At 36.1% G+C, this 19,521-nt stretch overlaps 2 protein-coding genes across 2 annotated transcripts; one reads left to right on the top strand and one right to left on the bottom strand.

Annotated features, from left to right (window-relative positions):
* Window positions 1-4,553: 4,553 nt before the first annotated feature.
* On the top strand, window positions 4,554-6,941 carry LOC131616444 (exocyst complex component EXO70A1). Its single transcript, XM_058887769.1, has one exon. The coding sequence runs from the start codon at window positions 4,679-4,681 to the stop codon at window positions 6,527-6,529; it is 1,851 nt and encodes a 616-aa protein (XP_058743752.1). The 5' UTR covers window positions 4,554-4,678; the 3' UTR covers window positions 6,530-6,941.
* A 7,384-nt stretch (window positions 6,942-14,325) lies between these two features.
* LOC131618205 (uncharacterized) lies at window positions 14,326-17,077 on the bottom strand. Its single transcript, XM_058889472.1, has 5 exons — window positions 16,662-17,077; window positions 15,434-16,352; window positions 15,201-15,296; window positions 14,878-15,014; window positions 14,326-14,586 (listed from the first exon to the last, which is right to left on the bottom strand). Exons 1-5 carry the CDS (start codon window positions 16,856-16,858, stop codon window positions 14,409-14,411), a joined length of 1,527 nt encoding a protein of 508 aa, XP_058745455.1. The 5' UTR covers window positions 16,859-17,077; the 3' UTR covers window positions 14,326-14,408.
* Window positions 17,078-19,521: the final 2,444 nt, after the last annotated feature.

The following is a 19,521-nucleotide window of genomic DNA, read 5'->3' as shown; positions in this document are numbered from 1 at the left end:
CATCACTTATTTCATTCCCTATTTCACTACATTGATTCAACAAAATTCTGCTGAACACTGATATAATTCGGAAGTTCATTTCTGAAATATGTTACCTAACATATTTCGGAAATGAACTTCCGAAAATAGGCCTGGCAGTAAAAAAAAACAGTTTTGGCCAACTTTTGATAATTTATTCATTTGTTAGGTATGGTGCATCCGGACAACATTGTGCAAGACGATGGAGTATTAGTTCCGGAAATTTTCAACGTTAATAACGATCCGGTTAATGACGTTACTCCTATGATCAATGCGGTCGATGTTCGACAACATTTTACAATTGATCGGAGCTTCGGCGATCGCGAACAATTGCTTGATTGGGTTCGGAAGGAAGCTAACAAAAATGGATTTGCAATTGTTATTTTAAGGTCGGACAACGGAAATAGTAGGCGGAAAGCTTTCGTTGTTTTGAATTGCGAACGGGGTGGTAGTTATGTACAATCAAACCGGGTGCTAAAACACGAGGACACGGGGTCGAGAAAGTGCGGGTGTCTCTTTAAGTTGCGTGCCACTCGGAGGGTTGATGATTTGTGGCGGTTAACCGTGATTTGTGGAATGCATAATCATGCCTTGGATGTCAAGTTACACGGGCATCCAATGGCGTGTCGTTTGTCCCGCGAAGAGAGGAATGTGATATCGGACCTAACGATAGTCAAAGTGGCGCCTCGCAACATACTTGCCGATTTGAAGCGTAAGAAACCGGATAGCGTTTCAAATATCAAGCAAGTTTACAATGAACGGCACAATCTCAAGGTTTTAAATATGGGCCCTCGGTCGGAAATGCAACAACTTTTGAAACTTCTAGGCGATAAAAATTATGTTTCAAGCTTCCGAACCTCCGAGGACAAAGTTACCGTGCGTGATATTTTTTGGACTCATCCCGAAAGTATCAAATTATTCGACACATTTCCAACCGTTCTTGTGATGGATTCGACGTACAAGACCAACAAGTATAGGCTCCCGCTTCTAGAGATAGTCGGTGTTACCTCGACGGACAAGACTTATTCGGTGGGGTTTGCTTTTTTGGAGTGTGAAAAAGAAGACAACTTTACGTGGGCCTTGGGAATTTGCAAGTCTTTGTTAGTTGATCAAGCGGTTATGCCAAACGTCATTGTCACCGACCGGGACAATGCTTTGATGAATGCGGTCGATACCGTCTTTCCGACATCTACCGCTTTACTTTGCCGGTATCACATAACTTACAACGTGAGAAGCAAGTTGAAACCCGCGGTTGAGACAAAAGATAGGCCGGATGAAAACGGTAAAATTGTTAAAGCCGGTGTTGTGGTTGATAGGATAATGGCGGCATGGAGGGAAATTTTGGATGCCTACTCCGAAGATGTGTATACCGAGAAATTGGTACACTTTAGGTCATTGTGTGGTTCCCTTAAGACTTTTTGTCATTATGTCGAATCCACCATTCTTGACAAAGTTAGAGAAAAAGTCGTGTGCGCTTGGACAAATTGAGTTAGACATCTTGGTTGCACCACGACTAACCGAGTTGAATCCGCACATGCGGTCTTCAAGAGGTGGTTGGGTGATAGCAAGGGAGATTTGTGTCGGGGATGGGACACCGTGAACCAAATGCTTGAAAATCAACACAATGAAATTCAAACATCGTTCGGTCGGAGCAAGACGGTTATGGAACACCGGTTTAAAGGGCAAATTCTATTCTCCCAATTGATTTACAACATATCTCGAACGGGTTTGAATTTTTTGTTTCATGAAGCTAAGCGGTCGGAGACGACGGGGCCGGATAGTTCATTATGTGGGTGCACGATTAGAAAGACATACGGCCTACCATGTGCTTGTATACTTGCAAAAAAAAAAGAATTTGAATTCACCCATACGCATGGATGAGGTAGCCGACCATTGGAAGAAACTTCGGTTTGATGATTTTGACCCGCCGAAAGAAAATGACTCCAAAATCACCATCTCCGACGAGTTGGAAGTGATAATGGAGAAGTTTGCTAAAGCGGACGACACAACAAAAATGCACATAAAAGAACAATTGCGAAAGATCGCATTTCCGGAGACCACCGATTTGAAACCGCCATCTCAACCGGTTAAGACTAAAGGTGCACCGAAAAAGTCCAAAATTACACAAGATGACACATCAACAAAACGATCTCCTTCCTACTTTGAACATGTTGATGCATCGTTACCGGAAATTCATGAGACACCTAAGTCCAAGAGTAGTGGTAACAAAGGTGCCCGTATTTCGAAGCCACCTCGCACACCGCCGATAAAAAAATCACCCATTGTCTACATTGATGAGATGCCACTTTTTATGCACAAATATATCGATAACATCGTTGATGTTGGAGGAGACGGCAATTGTGGATATCGGGCCGTTGCGGGTTTGCTCGGTAAAGGGGAAAATAATCACACTTTAGTCCGACGGGAACTTCTTGCGGAGTTGACTTCGTATCGGAACATCTACGGCCGACTATATGAAAATCAAGAAAAGTTTGCAAAAATTCATGATGCACTTGTTCCACCACTTACCGGTATCGCTCCGGTCTCGAAGTGGATGTCATTCCCCGATATGGGTCATCTCATAGCAAGTGCATATGATATTGTATGCGTCGATTTGACGAGGTTTGGACTAAGTGAGACTTTCTTTCCACTTCATAGTCGACCGCCATTGGACTCGTCGGGCCGAATCATATGCATCGGGTATCTACGATCGCGGCACTTCGTCCAAGTGTTTTTGAAACCGGGGTGTCCTATACCGGCTACTTGTTGTCAATGGACCGCACATCGTTCAAATAAGGCGGAAACTTGGCCGGATCCTTTTGTTTCAAGAATGGCGGAGTTTGAAGAAATGATGAGCCAAGAGCGCGAGCAAAATAGAGAGCGGTCGAAGAATGAGCCTATTTTGGACTTAGGATCCACCGATTGGTTCGGTGAATTTTAGTTTGTTCCGGATCGTTTTTTGTATGTATTGTTGTTTATCATGTAAAATCGGACCGATTCAATACATGTATAATATAATTATGTTTTATGACTTGCTTGTCTAATTTATGGTTAATGTCAATTCCATATGTTCAATTTACACAACACACTAAGCAATCAACAAGATGCAAAATTTATGTCTGTTTCTGCATAATTCGGAAATGAACTTCCGAAATATACATGTCTGGAGCCTATTTTCGGAAGTTCATTTCCGAAATGTCCCCTGAGGCAGGATAAGGTTTGTTAGACCATCAATGCTCTAATAAGTCTATAAATACACACTCTTCTTCATCCTCTCCACACCACAAAACACAAATGACACAAACCTACCCCCACCTAGCATTCGTCTACTTTGAAACCGGCTACCCGATGCCGTTCCAATTTCGCTTCTCGCGCGACACGCCGTTTGCGGAGTTGATATCGTCGCTCAACACGCTTTTGCGCTATCCCGAGAATCGAAAGGTTGTCAAGCTCGAGTACCGCTCGCCATCGCTTAACGACGAGGGAGGCATTAAGTTCACACCTTTTGAGATCAAGAACGACGAAGATTTGGCGGTTTTGTGGACAACGTTCGACCGATTTTCTTCGAAGGGCCCGATCGAGTTGGACGCGAAACTTCAAAGATCGGCGGACGATGTTATCAAAATGTTGACTCATCCCCACCTACCTGTGATCAACAATATGTAACTTTAATTATATGTAATATTATCGTTGTAATCTTCACCCGATTAAATAAAGAGAATTGTTGTTGTTTTTCATTTTCTTCTGTCCAGACATATTTTCGGAAGTTCATTTCCGAATTCCCCAAGGGGGGTGCGTCCGGAGATGAACTTCCGAAACACCACATTTTCTGAAAATGTAACTTTATTTCGAAGATGCATCTCCGAAATCAATATTTTATATTAAAAAAAACACGTTTTCGGAGATGCATTTCCGAAATCACCTTTTTTAAAAAAAAAGTACAGTTTCGGAAATGAACTTCCAAAACAAGGGGTATTGTGGTAAATTCACCATGAGTGGGCAAGAAGGTTGGGAGGTGGGTGAAGAAAAATTCTTATTTTAACTCGCTCAAACCCGAATATATTAGGTATTGAAATTAACCAAACTCAAATGTTTCATCATGGATTCAAATACTATTAGAATTTAACCAAACTTGTTCTTTAAAACTGATATATTAAGTCAGAAATATCATTCCATATAAATTGTTTTCAGATTTTATTATACGTAACCAAAATAACATTTAAATTTTTAAATATTCTCAATGACTAGAGTTCCAAATATGATTTACCTTTAATAGAAAGAATTTATTTAAGGAAAAAAATAAAAAGGAATTATTTTTTTGTCTAGAAAGGAAAATAAAATTTAACATCAAATATTTGTATTAAGTAGTATTAACTTTCTACTATAGTATGGTTAATCATTTATTTAAACTACATTAACCTCCTAAAAACTATCTCAAAAATTATCCAAATTTTGTTATTTAACCAACACAACACATACAATGATTTAGATACAGTAAATAGATTCTCTAAATCCAATTCAGACAAAATACGCCAACCTTTCCGCAGTCTCTCATTTTTTCCACTTTCATTTCAAACAAACCAAAATATCAACTCTCTCTCTCTCTCTCTCTCTCTTTCTCTCTCACACACTCCCTTTTCTCTCACACCCCCTCCCAATAATGTCCTCCCCGGAGAATCTCCCCTTAGAAACCGCCCAAAAAATCATCCTCCGATGGGACTCCACCGCCTCCGAAGAAGCTCGCGAGAAAATGATCTTCGATCATACAACCAACCGCGACGAAATCGATCTCTACCTCCAAGCCGTCGATGAAATCCAACGCTCCATATCCTCTGCCTCCCTCTCCGATAACCATCACTCCAATCCCTCCTCCACCATCCAGATCGCCATGGCTCGCTTAGAAGACGAGTTTCGTAACATCCTTATCTCTCATACCAACTCCATCGAACCTCCCTTAGATGAAGACTCTTCGTTCTCTTCTTCAACAACAGCAAAACGACATCACGACTTCAAAAACGACGATGATGAAGATAATAACGATGACGATGACCAAAACGACGCTAACCTTCTGCGTTTTGATAGTACTTGCTCTGTTGCTACCACTGCCACTTCCTCAAGCTACCGTTCTACTAGCAGCATCCGTGAGATCGATCTGATACCTTCCGAAGCGGTTTCCGATCTCCGATGTATCGCCGATAGAATGATTTCCTCCGGTTATCTTCGCGAATGTATTCAGGTTTACGGGAGTGTGAGAAAATCGGCTGTCGATTTGAATTTCAAGAAACTCGGTGTTGAGAAGCTGAGCATAGGTGATGTTCAGAGATTGGATTGGGAGCAGCTCGAGACGAAGATTCGGAGATGGATTCGAGCTGCGAAGGTTTGTGTTCGAACGCTTTTCGCGAGTGAGAAGAGGTTGTGTGAACAGATTTTTGAAGGGATTGGTACTTCTATTGATGATGCTTGTTTTATGGAAACTGTGAAAGGTCCTGCAATTCAGCTTTTCAATTTCGCGGAAGCGATTAGTATTAGTCGTAGGTCGCCGGAGAAGTTGTTTAAGATTCTTGACCTGCATGATGCTTTGATGGATTTGATACCTGATGTTGATGTTGTTTTTGATTCGAAGTCGTCTGAGTCGATTAGGGTTCAGGCGGCGGAGATTTTGTCGCGGTTAGCGGAGGCTGCTAGGGGGATTTTATCTGAATTTGAGAATGCTGTTTTGAAGGAGCCTTCTAAGGTTCCGGTTCCTGGTGGGACGATTCATCCTTTGACTAGGTATGTGATGAATTACATAAGCTTGATTTCGGATTATAAGCAGACTTTGTATGAGCTTATTGTTTCGAAGCCTTCGACGGGTTCTTATGATCCTTCGAATCCTGATATGGATTTCGATGAACTCGAAGGGAAACCGCCTTTGGCTATTCATTTGATTTGGATTATTGTGATATTGCAATTCAATTTAGAGGGGAAGTCGAAGCATTATAAGGATGCTTCTTTGAGTCATTTGTTTATTATGAACAATGTTCATTATATTGTTCAGAAGGTTAGAGGGTCGCCGGAGTTGAGGGAAATGATCGGGGACGATTATTTGAAGAAGTTGACTGGGAAGTTTCGACAGGCTGCTACTAGCTATCAGAGAGCAACGTGGGTTAGGGTGTTGTATTGTTTGCGAGATGAAGGGTTACACGGGAGTGGTGGATTTTCTTCTGGTGTGTCGAAAAGTGCTTTGAGGGAAAGGTTTAAGGCTTTTAATGCGATGTTTGAGGAGGTACATAGGACTCAAGCTGTTTGGTTGATACCGGATTCGCAACTTAGGGAGGAGCTTCGGATATCTATATCTGAGAAGCTGCTTCCTGCGTATAGATCTTTCCTTGGACGGTTCAGGAGTCATATAGAGAGCGGAAGACATCCGGAGAATTACATTAAGTATTCTGTCGAGGATCTGGAGGATGCTGTTTTGGATTTTTTCGAAGGGATTCCTGTTTCGCAGCACACGAGAAGGAGATCTCAGTGATGATGATGGAGTGAAAGTTTTTTGCAACTTATTAGAAGCTAGGACAAAAGATTCTTTTAATTTTTTTCACTGGAGTGTTCAGGTCATTTTTAGTGCTGCTGCTAGTTAATCTGAGATTTCTGTTGCAAGCTCTCTATCTCGAGTGCTTCCATGATTCGCCATCAAGGATTCTTCTCAGGAAGATTGGTATGGCTTATGAAAAGCCGAAGTAGTTCTCAGCCTGAATGCTGCTTCATGTAAGCATGTTATTTGATTTCATACCACATTCTAGATTTTGTTTCTTCATTTTGTTTATATTGGAATCTATTGTTGTTTGTGTGGTTTTGTTAATTATTAATCTTTAAGGTTACTCAGAAAGGTGTTTCCTTTGTAGCTTCAAAAGGAATTCTATACAATGTGATAGTTTTGGAAATTATAGATAAGATGCATGTTGAAACTGAAATCTTAAATATCTTTCTTCCATTTGTTGGTCTCTGTTTTCTGTTTCTGTTGTGATTTTTTCGGTTGTTGTTACACATCCTTATAGTGCGATTCAACTGTGTCAATGATCTTGGAGAGGATAGGTTTCTCTCTCAAGAAGATGGAACACATATGTTGCAGTGCTTGTATGACATATTCACTACTTTCGAGTTTCGAGTATCCGATCTCAATCATTGGTCTAGTTTTTTTAAACTGTTTTTGTTAATGTGATTTGAGCCGATTGATTTTAAATTGACTTATGTGACTCCCCTACAACTGAGAATCCTCATCCAAAGAAGAAAGAGAATAACTGAGAGTAGGCATGGCAGCAGGCCACATCTCCGGCAAATTGTACCCTACCCAGCATCCGTTTTACATCGGAAATTTGGATATGCATCCCTACCTCATGTGAAAGTTGATTACCTGCTCATGCCCCACCACACACAAACCCCACACACTGTATATAAATTATGATATTTATGGATGCTTTGGCAGAATATATAATTAAATAAAAGTTTAATAGATATGTACTGAAGGTGTAAATAGTTTTACACCATTGTTGTATAAAAACCATCCATCTATATCTATTATGTCATCCAATATTTTTAAAATATATGTGTGATTTGCATTTCCTATTTTCTACTTAAATAAAGTATATAAATATACGTGTATAAAAAGTACAAAAAAGATATATGTTTTACTTAATGGCAGTGTTTTAAAAATCGGACCGGTCATCGAACCGGTGAGGGTACTGAGTTACTGGTTTATCGGTCGAATTACTGGGTCACTGGTCGAACCGCACGACCAAATCGAATAACTCGGTTGAATAGACCTGTCATTATATAGGTATAAAACCGGTCGAACCGGATGATTCAGTCTCTAAAAAAATATAACTAGCTTTTAAATTTTTTAAAAATATCATATATCATAAATTCACAATTTCATAACTTAAATTCAAATTTTAAACAAAGGTATCACACATAACAAAATAGTAAAAAACTACAAAGTCTAATTGCAAACAAAGTCTAATTACAACATAATCTAATTGAATAGTTTATAACAAAATAACTCCCATGTGTACCAAATTTAATTCAAAATAGGATCCTCCTAAAAAGAAAATCAAATAAAATTCAATATATTTATGCTATTTAAGAAAATTTATTAGCAAAGATAGCAAATAGACAATAAAGTTTTTAATTTTGTCACTAACGAAAGAAAAAAAACTATGTGAGAATGCTATTTAAGTAATACACTACTAAATATATTAAAAAAAAAGTTAAAAAAAAAAGTTTAAAAGAAATGTTAAAAAAAAAGTTTAAAAAAAATTTAAAAAAAAGTTAAAAAAAAGTTTAAAAAAAAAACAATTAAACTGCCGGTTTTCACCGGTTCCCACCGATTTGATGGCATACCCGATCTGACTATTGAACCAGATCGATTACCTGGCCGGTTTCCGGTCCGACCGGCCGGTCCGGTCCGATTTTTAAAACACTGCTTAAGGGGATTGTTTCTCTCACCATAAGAATTGGTCCTCATCCTAAGAATTGGTCCTCCTCCCTAGTGAAAAATGAAAACTATTTTTAAAATTCGGAAATGTATTTTCAGACGTATTTCAATTCACATACAATCCGTTTGTAAGTGAGTCAGTTATTAATTTATAACGAAAAATGATACAAAGATGCATTTCTGTGTAAATTTTGGAAGTGTAATTTCGGAATCTATTAAGACATAAACAGATGCAGAAACATAGATAAATTATCATCAATAATTATTATGACATGCATAAAAAAATGAAATATTACATAGATAATTGTTATAAATAGAACAACACACTTCACTATTAAGTAGGACGTTTTAACAACATTATAATATCTTTGGTCAATCTTGCACTCTTTGCATTCTGCTCGATTAGATCTCTTGTTTCGTAACAGTAAAACGTACTCTACACAATAGTTAAATCTTCACCCGTCTTTAGCTCAAATTCATTGAATTGTATCTTTCCATCGCTGTCAATTGAAGGTGAATGATTCTCTAGTTTTCACAATTCTTTAACTGTGTGGATACAGATTCTCTAGTTTTATTGTTAGATCGACAAGACAAGTGATCTTCGAGAACCTAAATTGAAGAAGAGGTTTCTCGTTGTTGAAGTAGACAAAAGCGACATATGCATGTTGAGACATTTTGTATGTTCTATGTGTGTTTGTGCTAATAAGTTTAGTGACAGACATATTTACACAAGTTTTAGATTAATGTGGACCTTAGAAATCCAATCATATCTCACAGGATATTCCTAAGATGTACTTTCAGATACACCTTGCTTTATTTAATGAAATTAGGGTGAGTCCGAAAATGTATTTTTGAATAAACCCCTACTATCTTTTTTTAACAATATGGTAGGTATAGATGTACAGTTCCGAATAAACCTCTGTTTTTCGTTTTTTTTTTTTAAAATTGGGATGCGTTCGAAAAAGTATTTTCAGATTCACCCATCACTGCTCACATAACCTGTTATAACACACAACAATGTCAAAAATTTGAAAAACTAAAACATACATTAAAATCTATAAAAGTGTATACATTTGACACCGTTAATATTAATCCAATACTACATACAAAACGTGTCTAATCACTTAAACATATGGTTGGAAAAAAAACTAAATGTATCAAAACATGTGTCACCGTCTAAATCTATATCTATAGGTGGTTCCATCTTTAACTTTGTTTATTTGATACTTTTTCAATCTTGCTCAACTTGGTGAATTCTTGCATCCTATCCATAAAATGATGCGACCAAAGTTTAACTTCCTTTGTTAAATGAGTTGTCCACTCTGGTGATGTAAGTGGTGTAGGGCATCCTAGCTTTAAATAAACTTGAACAAATTATAGTGATTTAGAAAGCCACCCAATACACATAATTTGATCAGTTGGATTTTGAGATGGGGCACTCCATAATAGAAAAAATGTTTTTGAGAACCTATATCTTGTTAGATCAATACACAACTTATTATATGAACTTGATATAAGAAGACCCATTTTAGGGAAGCACATTCATTTTTTCTTCGGTGTCGGACCTCTAACGCTAGGAATAAGAGATTCATAAATTGTAGCAAAATGTTCTTTTCCCGTATAGTGTTGTGTATGATTCATTATGCTCCTTCAACTCTTTTATGAGTTGTTGGCGCTCAAATGTACGATTCTCTTCTCCTTTATCAAGCAAATCAGAAACAACTCAATAACTGCAATTACCGTCACCCTTAACATTAACAATTCATTCAATCTATTTTTGCATAAAAACTGACATCTCTTTAATGCATTGGATTTTTGGTAAATATGGTGCTAGAGATAGTTTGCTAATGCGGGAATCTTTAAAATACTTTTTTGAGATTTTGAAGTTGAAGAATCTGGAAAAAGTATGTCAACATGTTCAAAATAGGAAGGAGACCTCGTCGTTGAATTGTCACTCAATGTTGATTTGACCTTCTTTGGAGCACCTTTTATTTTTACCGGTTGAGACAGTGGTTTCAAATTTATAGTTTCTGGATAAGCAATCTTCCTCATTTTCTCTTTGATATGGAGTTTCATGTTGTCACCGACTTTCAAAATTTTCTCTTTTATCACATCCCATTCGGCCAAGATAGATATATTCGATTTATCTTCCTTCATCACACCATCATCATCAAACCTGAACCATTTTCCAGTGAGTGCAAACCCCATCCATTCGCATTGGGCTATTAAGTTTCACCTTTTTTGAAGTTAAATAAGTACATGGGAGATCATACGTCTTCCTAAGTGTACAAACATACTTCGAGTTATCGGAACCTACTTTCTTAGCTCGTTTGGCTTGGTGAAAAATAAAATTCAATCCTGCTCAAGATATATTGTTGACTAACTGTGAATTGAGATTATTGTCTTTGAATCTATGTTGTATGTATCTCATTATGATGGTTTTGGATCATTTGGTTTACAGTCCCAATCACTACACAAATCACCTTTACTATTTCCCAACCAATTCTTCAATGTAGCATGGAAAGATTCATCTCGATTAGTTAATGTATTTCTAAAATGTCTAACCTGATTGGCCCAACCACAAGCAATCTTTTACTTCACCTGGTCTAAAATTGTATTTTTATCATATTTCTCACATATCTTCTTGAAAAGTATAGCATAATTGACATATAACTCTTTCGTAGAAGAATTGATTATAACATTTCATACATCCATTATCCTTTCTAGTATCACGCTAGCTTTGACTATTTTTCTATCTTCACTTATTATTTGTTTGGTCCCTACAACAGACTTAAGTCTATTTCTCACATTTTTTGTGATGTGATACCTACAAAGTAATGCATATGAAGTAAGAAATACTTTTGCAACCGAATTCATCAATGCGGTATCGCAGTCGGTGAAGATGATCTTCAGCGTGTTTTCTCTGTCATTCAACATTGTCTGACACACTTCTAAAGTCTAAGTAACATTGTCTTCTTTTTTGCTTCCCAAAAATACATACCCAACAGAATAAGCCTTTTCCGTAAAAGTAACACCAATAATTTTCAATAGTAAAAGCCTTCACTTGTTGGTCTTGTATGTTAAATCAATAATGAGTACAGTGAGAACTTTGTTGAACAACTTTATAAAATCAGGATGAGTCTAGTATATATCTCGTATCGTTTCAACTACCGGATGAGAATTGTGTACTTGCACTTCTTTCGCATCTCAGTGTCACAAACCCAAGTCTTCTATTATAACCAGTATAAAACCTTCTGACTACAACATCAAACCTCAATTTTGGCATCCTCCATGTGGATCCATCAGAGCATATGATCACGAACAACAAACTCTTGTCCATTTATAAATTGGTTGCCAACATCTACCTTGATATCAATAGGTTTGGCATCCGTAGACATAATAAGTTTGGGGACAATATCAGGGTGTGCCATATCTAAGGAAAATAACAACATAAAATATTTAAAAAACTGTCTAAATTAAACTCTGAACTAATTCAGAAATACAGTTTCAGATTACATTCATCACAAATTCGAAACTGTAATTTCAGACGCAACGTTCATATTTTTAGAGCAAAAAACAAATTAATGTAAGCAATGAGGAAGAAAATACATGAACTTTATCTTAAATTCTAGCTTCTTTTGCTCCTTTTGATGTGATAAAACACAAGATTGATGTTTTAGATTGCAAAAGTTGATTGAGAATGGAAGAATGTTTTTTAAGTGTTTTGAGAGAAAAATGTATCTTGTTCATGAGAAAGAAGAACATGCAAGGTTTAATCTTATTAAATTTTCCGCTTGACAATTCCGAAAATGGACTTCCAGATTTTTCACTTACATGTAAATGTGCCATTTTTTCAGATTTCGGCTTCACAAATCCGGAAGTGTACTTCAGAATTGTAATCGTGTTGTTAAATAAGCAAAATCCACTATGGAATGTGTTTGGAGTTACATTTTTGAACTGAATTTTGGATAAATAGGGGGTGTGTCTAACTTAGGACGTGTTTTGGTATGAAATAGGTGCATCCAAAAATGCATTTCTGAATTCGTATAAATATTTTTAGATTCTCTTAAGATGCTTCTTCACCACTTAGGATGAGAGAAGCAATCCCCAAATTTAAATCTGCATAAAAATAGGACTTTCTTATGGGAGTTAAGGCGGATTTCACGTGCGTTATGATAATTATGATATGATAATTATGATATATAGATGGGAAAAAAATCCAAATTTAAATCTAAATTACAAATAAAACGACAATATTTAACTTTTTGTATTAAACTGGATTTTTTTTCATAAACTAAATTTTTTGTATCTTATATATAAAAGTTGTTATGAAAATATTACTAACAGTAAATTACTAAAAGTTTTTAGTCTTTCAAAGACAACCTACGCCCAACTTCGTGAATCGTTGTTAAGTTGATGAAGTATTTAAGGTAGACCACATTGACGTAGATTGAACTTTTGTCCACAAACATGAACGTGCAAATCAGGATCAAGAGATTACACCTCAATGCACACTACTGGTGGTAATCAACCTGTATATAATCACATTCGGCATCCACATCCATATGCAACTAGTCTTTATAAAGTTTTTCCTAGAATTTAAATCTAGCATGAGCACCTCTAGTGGCAGCTATATCATTAGCGGCCAGAGTTGTGTATGTATGACTCAATATTTTTTTTTGTATAAAATCGAACCAACCCAAATCACATTAGTTTGATTTGGTTTAGTTCGATTTTATTTTTAAAAGTCAACCAAACCAAACAGAACCGCACCGCGAACATCCCTACTTTATATATTGCGATATTAGAGTGTCGGTGTTGCTTCACATCGAGAGAATAATAGTAATATTTCACTAATTTGTGTAAGATTTCTCTTAAATAGAGGTAGAGAGAAAAACTTAAGTTAATTACTACAAGGATTTAAAAAAAAAAAAAACTTGATATCCGGCCCTATGACTAACTAATTCAAAGAGACCAATTCCACCGTCCATTTGTGAAAGTCTCATTTAAAGCAAGAGCAAAGCTTTGTCTAGACCGATCCAACACATAAATTGTTAACATCTAGTAGAATTCGAAATTGAGACTACTCCGAGAAGACCAAACCCACAATCCATTTGTGGAGATCCAATTTGAAGCGAGAGCAAAATTTTGTATAGACTAACCCAACGCAAAAGTTGTTAACGTCAAGCAGGATTTGAACCTGAGACAAAATCCAAATCTAAAACCTTTAGAGGAACACATTCTTAGATATCAAGTCTTCACCAGCATGCCAACACATGGTTACATAAAATAGAAATAGCTAAACATGAAAAGAACATATTTACTATAACAATATTCACATGAACATCTGTAAATATTCTTCAACAAACCCAAATGAGTTTACTTAGGTGTGAGATTCAGCTTTGAAGAGAACTTTTTTTGTTTTTTTGAGGGAAAGTTTGATATTTTAAATGGTGAAGTTGAAATATAAGAGGATTTAGAAAAATTCAATATATGAATATTAACAATAGCAATAGTATTCTGAACCTCTTTCATCATCAATCCATATAATAGTCATGAGTAAAATACTATATATACTATACAGCTGGAAACTTGAAAATGAAAAAAGATATTGAAAGAAAGTGTCCCCCACATGTATGCTATCATGCACATGGATAGTAATAATATACATAAAATACTTCATAATTGAAGATGGTTTCTTTGTATTAGTAAACTGAACTGAACTATACTTTTATCATGGAATCCAGACTCACAAGTAACTGCTGGCTCAAAATGCTAACAGATTGAGATTAAAGAAAACTAATCAGAAAAAATAATAAATAAAAAGAAAAGAGTTTTAGAGCTAATTTTCAATAAAAGAAAATAGTTATAGAGCTAATGATACAATGGAATAATAGAACCAAGGCTACTTTCTAGCTTATTCTCTTTTATCTTCTTCTAAATCATCATCATTTGAAGTTCCATTGTTGTCTTGTACTGGCCTTACATCTGGAACACTTCTAACATCCTTTGTAGAAATAGATGACGGTTTTATGAGCGTCAAAGTAGTTTCATCCCTGTCAAACTCTTCGCTCCCATCATTACGGTAAGCATATCTGTCAAGAACAACAACAAAGGTGAGATACAAATGAGACATATGAACATAGAAGAGAAAGCTCGCTCGTCTTGTTATTGCAAGCATCCTTGTTTGGATAAATAACTTAATTAAATGTTTATAGCACATCTTGAAGAGTTTATAGAAATAAGCTTAGAACAATTTATAGACATGTCATATGTTGTTCCCAAACAGTTTTACAAGTGCTTATGTCAGAAGATAAACTCAAATAAATCAATACAAGTAGGCCATAAATAACAAAAGGAAGTAAAGACGGAGGTACGGATTTTACCGTGTTGAGTTTTGAGATGGTGCCCATAGAACACAGATGACACACAGGAGAGAGTAGGATAGAACTTGCCAAAAGGCTGGGATGATCCAAGCATTTTGCCATTGCTCATTGTATATGTCATTTGATTTGAAATACAGCTGAAAGAAAATTGGTAAGGTAAGCACAAGAAATAACAAAAACTTAATGATCTTCTCTTTTGCAGAACATTTGTTGATCTATTCTAGATTAACTCCTTTTAATTTGTTCATAGCATCTGATTTCATAAACCAATGAGCTTGACTCAATCATCAAAACATTGAAATGTGTTTCCACTTGCGAATTACCTCGTAACATATCCATCCCACAGATACAACCACAGCCACTGCCAAAGCATTGGTGAACTTTCTATACATATCCAATTTTATCATCATCCTTCTGGCCTGTCACATTGCATAGTATTGTATGTTACATCTTTGAGAAATAACTACTATATATGAAACGTAAGAAAAGGTTCGCAATTCACATGCTTTTTCATGAAAAAACTATATCATGATATTATAGACTTGTTCATGAGTACCTGAAGTTTATTTAAAGTTGCAGACAGTGAAGTGAAAATCCAAAGAATGAAGAACACATCTAATACTGCAGCGGGAAGAACCAAAAAAAGTTTTGCTTTACCAGAAAGATCACTTATTGCACCGACATGTTCTACCAATTCAAGCACTTGAGATGCAACAAAGAAGGTTCCTCCAAGCATAACAACCTTCGATGTAATACCTCCAAGGGTAGGTCTCACAACACCATAGCCCATTGAAACAATCAAAATGATCAACCGTGCAATAGTTCTCTTAACAGTTCCAAACGTAACTGCCCATATGGTCGTCCCGGTTGGCCTGATTCCTGTTTCGCTAAATTCAGCATAATCAAAGTACCAAAAAGCCATCTCGAACATTCCTAGTGTTATCACTAGCGTGATGCAGTTTTGCAGCGGAAACACTTCCTTCCAAAATCTAACATATTGAAAGAACCAAAACACACCAAGCAACACATACGCAAAAGACATGAACTGAAAGAAAATCTTCATCGGTGCCATTCTACCAGGAAGATAACCCGATGGATTCTTCCATACAGTCTTCCCTTCTACAACCAACTCCTTAAGCCTCGGATCACAATGAATGAAATACAAATTATACATCCCGGTTTTCGTGATCTGTATAGACTTCAACGGCAGCTCCGCCACTTCCTCGTCCACGTCAAAAGCCACCCCATAAACTTGAGGCCAATCCGAATTCACGGTAGACGGACGATGAATAACCTGTCCCTCATTGCACACACCGAGTTTAGCCAGATCACCGGTGCAACAGACGGCTCGTTGACCGCCATACGCCGAACCACCAATCATCTCTCTATCTTCAACTTCGAAAACAACCGCTTGAATAGGCCATGAGCTAAAGTTAGATAATTCCTTGTTTCTACGAAATGTGACTTTATCAAACCTGGTTTTCAGTTTCACATAACAAAATCAAATCCCAATTAACAAAAAAAAAAAGAAAAAGCTTAATTTCTATTTACATTTCAATGTATGAAAATCAAACTGTGAAATAATCAGCTTATAAGAAAAGCTACTTTTAACTAGCAATCTACTGCACTGAAAAGGTGAATATAGAAATTGAAGAAACATGTGTAATAATTCTAAATCTGGCATGATGTAGTTACCCAAGAGAATGTAATGAGCAAAAACGTTAAAAGGGAAGATTTTTAAGCGAAAGAGGAAAACCCCAGAAAGGGATGTGAAGTGGAATTACCTAATGAAAGAGTCGGGGATTGAAGGTGTGACGGAAGTTTCATTGAGGGTAGATGAGTAAATTCCTTCGCTGCCTCCATGGACGACAAAGGCGTTGCCTTTGACGGAGAAAGTTTCGCTTTTGTAGTCATGGACGGAAGCTTGTGTGTGGAGAGATATGATGAGCAAGAGAATGGTAAGGAGTGTGATACAAGACATTTTGGAGAGAGAGAAAGAGGGTTTTGGATCTGTGGAAATGTATGAGGAGGAGTGAAGAAGGGGTTTTGGTTTGTCTGAAGTTGGAACTTGGAACTGTGTAGAAGAAGAAGAAGAAGAAGAAGAAGACAGTGTCTGAATCTGTGAAGTAGTGTCTGAAAAAAGAAGGTAAAAAGGGTTTAACTGAGGTAGATGAGTGAAAAGATGAGTGAAATGGGGTTTGGAATAGAAATGGGGGTTTGCATTACCATATATTTACACTAAATAAATTATGTAAACACACCATTTTTAAATTTGTGACATTAATTAGATATTTATATCCAAAAAATTTATTATAATGGAGATGTCTTTTCCTTTGTAAAAAAAAAAAGAGAGAAGGTTACTCCATGGTTGTCAAACTCGCGAGTAGACTCGTAAACTCGTACGAGTTTACGAGTCTGGGAAGCAAAAACGAGTAGACTCGCGTATAGAATCGTTTTTCAATATATTCGAGTAAACTCAGGTAGACTCGCAAAAACTTGTATAGACTCGCGAGTCTATGACGAGTTTACGAGTTTATAAGTTTTTTTGGATATTCCTTTTTTTGAAAAAAAAAACCCAAAAAAGGCCCAAATCCCCAAGAGAAATTATTTTTTAAAAAATAAAAACCCTTATTTTATTGCTTGTATGACAATTAACGACATGTATCTCCTAGTCTCTTCTTACGATAAAGTTTCTTCTTCCCTTCATCGACGGTGTGGTCGCGTTTGTCCATCTCTAGTTGTGTTTGTGTTTATTGCCGTAAATGAATAATTTGTTGTGTAAGTTCTCTCTTATATGTTTCACTTAGATGCATCTCTTGTATGTTCTTTTGTGTTATGTTTTCTTCTATAAGGATGATGCACCATTTCATTTCAATTAAATTCAATGATCGCTAATCCCCGTGTATCAATTTAAACATGACAAAAGTGTTTAGAAGATTTATGATTTACGACAAAACAAATTTTTATCTGTCTGACAATAATGCATTGCTCATATGAATTTTGTTCACAAATTTTACTAATTAATTAATTAATTATTAATAATAATTATAAAGAATCCGCATGTAAAGTGTTGTAAGGATGTTTGAAACCATTGGCAAATATGTTTTATATTTATTTTTTTTGCTTTATGTTGTATCCAATTAAGAAGAAATTAATACTTTAAGTCTTTAACTATATATTTTTCTATTTTTTATGTTCTATTATTGAGTTTGTTTTGTTAAGAAATTTGTTAAGGAGTGTGAAATTTTAAGTTGTGATGTTAATTGATGTTCTATTATATACGTTTGAGGCATATATATGAGGTATTTCCCATTTATAAATATATGTGTTTCATATATGTCACTTACAGGTTTTTGAAAGTCACTTTAAATTTTTCATAAACTCGTACGAGTTTGCGAGTCGAGTCTGCGAGTTGAGTCTATGGACCCTTTACGAGTGTGAGTAGACTCGCGAGTCTAACAACCTTGGGTTACTCCTTACTCCTATAAACATGTTGAATTGAGTTAAATTTTGCAATCACTAAAATTGAGATTTCTTTTTCAAAATAAAATTCTTAAAATAATTATATTTTTCACTAACGACTAAAATACTCATGTTTCAAATGAAAAAATTTACAACGCGGTGGTGAAGACAATCTAATTGGTACTTGTATCGAAGAATTTGAGGCAAAGTTAACTGAACTGGCGTCTCCTACATGCTAAACCAATCCAGTTAGGGCATGTGTACAAACTATAAGAGAAGGCGTCAATTTATCGAGCACATAGTACATGTAGTTTTTTTTATTTAATCCAATTAATTAATAAAAATAATTGAATAAAAACTAATGCTATTTAATATAAATCGGATTTACATATGAGAATATTTTTTACACTAACGATGACAACTCGTTTGATCATACATGTCATCTCAACATCTCCTAAGTATGATTTCTCGTATCGGTCTTTGCTAATTCACCTCAAGTGTTTGATACGATGTCCCTTGAACATCACAATCACCAAACTTCCTATTAAGTTCTTGTAATTCTATGTAGTATTGTATCTACATTGACGCACTATCGTAACTGAGTTCGTAGTCCATGTCGGTGTAGTTGGGTTGTGTTGTGTGGGTTGATGGGTTATTGGTGAACGACCTGGTAGATTGAATCATGACATTGGTGCGAATGTTTCGTTGGAGGAAGAAAGAAATTATTATTGTGGTGTTTGGTAACCTTATGTTTGTTGGATGTTTTGGTGTTGTGATGTTACGTGTTTTGTTTATGGTAGGAAGTGTTGGTGTCATATGTTTCACAAGTGTTTTGGCTATGGTAGGATGATGGGTTGGAGGCATGTATTTGTTAGGTGTTTTGATGATAAACATATTGGTGGTGGTGGTATGGGGTATGCTCTTGGTTTTATAGTTAGTTGTGTGACATGTTTTGGTTGTGAGTTAGTAATTTTGTTGGGTGTTTGTGGCATTGTCATCTATAATAGAGATGTATGAATCAAGTCTCTTGATAGTTATTCTTTCACCATCATTAATTTCTTCGTCTAACTAAAACTTCAAGTTTCTTAAGTTGCTCGAAACTTCAAATGTTCCAAAAAGACATCTTTATCGGGGGGATTTGATTCTCGAAAAACAAACATGTTCATGTCTTTTACTAACCAT

This window comes from Vicia villosa, linkage group LG7 (assembly GCF_029867415.1).
Source record: "Vicia villosa cultivar HV-30 ecotype Madison, WI linkage group LG7, Vvil1.0, whole genome shotgun sequence".
Classification (NCBI taxonomy): Eukaryota; Viridiplantae; Streptophyta; class Magnoliopsida; order Fabales; family Fabaceae; genus Vicia; species Vicia villosa.
The sequence above is the reverse complement of the archived record's forward strand: the minus strand, read 5'-3'. Positions and strand labels throughout refer to the sequence as shown.